The 1,826-nt window shown below is 41.0% G+C and overlaps 1 protein-coding gene across 1 annotated transcript in view; it reads right to left on the reverse strand.

Annotated features, from left to right (window-relative positions):
* GDF10 (growth differentiation factor 10) overlaps window positions 1–90 on the reverse strand; it is a 56,686-nt gene extending 56,596 nt beyond the window's left edge. Inside the window, exon 1 of the mRNA XM_006876156.1 lies at window positions 66–90. Within this exon, the coding sequence (XP_006876218.1) occupies window positions 66–90 (25 nt within the window). The remainder of the gene's footprint in view (window positions 1–65) is intronic.
* Between the last annotated feature and the right edge of the window lie 1,736 nt (window positions 91–1,826).

Here is a 1,826-nt window from a genome sequence, read left to right on the forward strand (position 1 = left end):
AGCCTCTATATATGTTGTATCTCTTTAACCCATCCCTGAAGAATTCTGAGCTCTTTAATTTATACCACATCCAAAGGGCAGTTTGGCCATCCATGAGGGACTCAAATTGTATTCATTTTAAACGTTCTTTGGGGGGAAAAATGTTATTTGAGATTGCAGAACAAAAAGGAAGTCTGAAGGGACAAGATCAGGGCTGTAGGATGTATGGCAAAAAAAGGCTTTCCCAATGAAATTTTCATAGGACAGCTCTACATATTCCTGAAGAATGAGCAAGTGTACTGTTGGGATGGAGGCAAAAAATACATAAAGATCTATTTTGGTTCAACTTTCCTGGCCTGTTTCTTGCCAGTGTAGTTTGCAATTTTCTTAAAACCTCTTCATAATAACCCCCCTGTGGCCACCTGTGTCCTTTGAGAACTATTTCCAACATTGTCTCCTTTGGGGTCCTCCCCAAACAGTCATCATAACCTTCTGAGCTGACCTCTCTGCCTTGAATTCATCTTTGAGGTGTTACAAACTTCCTCAAGCTACTTGAGCCTGTTTTCTGTGAGGGAGCCTTTCCAAAAATTTGTTTCAACGCTTCAGTGGTTTGGGAAGAGGCCCACTTGAGTTTTGTTAAAAATTTTGATATTAACCGTGATCTCAAAATAGTTTTGTTCCATGGCACAAAAAAAATCAGGCACCTAATAAGATTAGGAGTCCCGGTGTGGTGCTGTGGGTTAATGCTCTGGACTGCAAGGTTGGTTTGAACCGCATGGTTGACGGTTCAAGCTCATCAGCTGTTCCTTGGGAACCCTATACAGAGTTGCTATAAGTCGGAACAGACTCGACGGCGCTTAACAACAACAGCAATACAACTGAGACACGTGTATTACTAAGATGATTTGTCTGCAGCTAAACACTAAACATAGTGATGTGTTTAAATATAGTGCTGTAATATATTGGATGTCTGTGCATGTCTGAATTGGAACCCTAGTAGGATTACTTTTTTTACTGGCCCTTGTATTCTCCTGTCGCAAAATTTTAATTGTTATTTTTTTTTAGCGAATTCAATCAGCTTCCTTTGTAAACCTTCATATTTTATGCATTTAATAATATTTTTTTGAGGAGGGGTTCACAGATTTCACAAAACTTGGAAAGGGGTCCAAGGTATACCCCTAAAAGTTTAAGAAACCTCTAGATAGAAGGAAAGAACCTCTTCAAACCCATAGTCTTCCAGAAAGCTCTGGGAAGCTGTCTAATCTTCATTTCAAAGGACTATTTGCAAACTTGTGAACACACTGTTCCTTTGACTTGGTAACTTGGAGCTCTGTGAGCCAAAATAGTTACTTTTCTTGGAGGGCTCACAATGCAATAATTGAAAAATTGCTGGTAAAACCTTCTGTTGGTGTGTAAAGCACAACCCGCTTGTAGTGTTCTTTTCCCCTTTAATCCTGCATTGCCAGCCGATGGAACGCCTCTAAACCTCAGGCCTGTAGCTCTTGGAAAACCATAGAAAATCATTTAATGCATTTTGAAAATACGCTCACTTTGTGGTCAACTTCCCATTAATGTAGCTCCCATTGGATCAGTAGGTTGGTTTTCAAGTACTATTTGCTTTGAGGTGATCTGATAAAGTTACAGCCCTGTACTTGATTAATCTCTCCTTATACTTATAAATGATTCAGACCATCTTTAAGTGCACCCTTCACCTCCCCTTCCCCCCAGTCCCTCCTTTACCCGTGTGCCCCTCACTTCTCCTCAGCCTCCCACTCCTCTTCTCCCTCAAAATGCCTCTGACCTTCAGCAGCTGGGGGTCACCCCTGTTCATGGGTAGTTTTGTCTCT

Source organism: Chrysochloris asiatica, unplaced genomic scaffold (genome assembly GCF_000296735.1).
Source record: "Chrysochloris asiatica unplaced genomic scaffold, ChrAsi1.0 scaffold00357, whole genome shotgun sequence".
Taxonomy (NCBI): Eukaryota; Metazoa; Chordata; class Mammalia; order Afrosoricida; family Chrysochloridae; genus Chrysochloris; species Chrysochloris asiatica.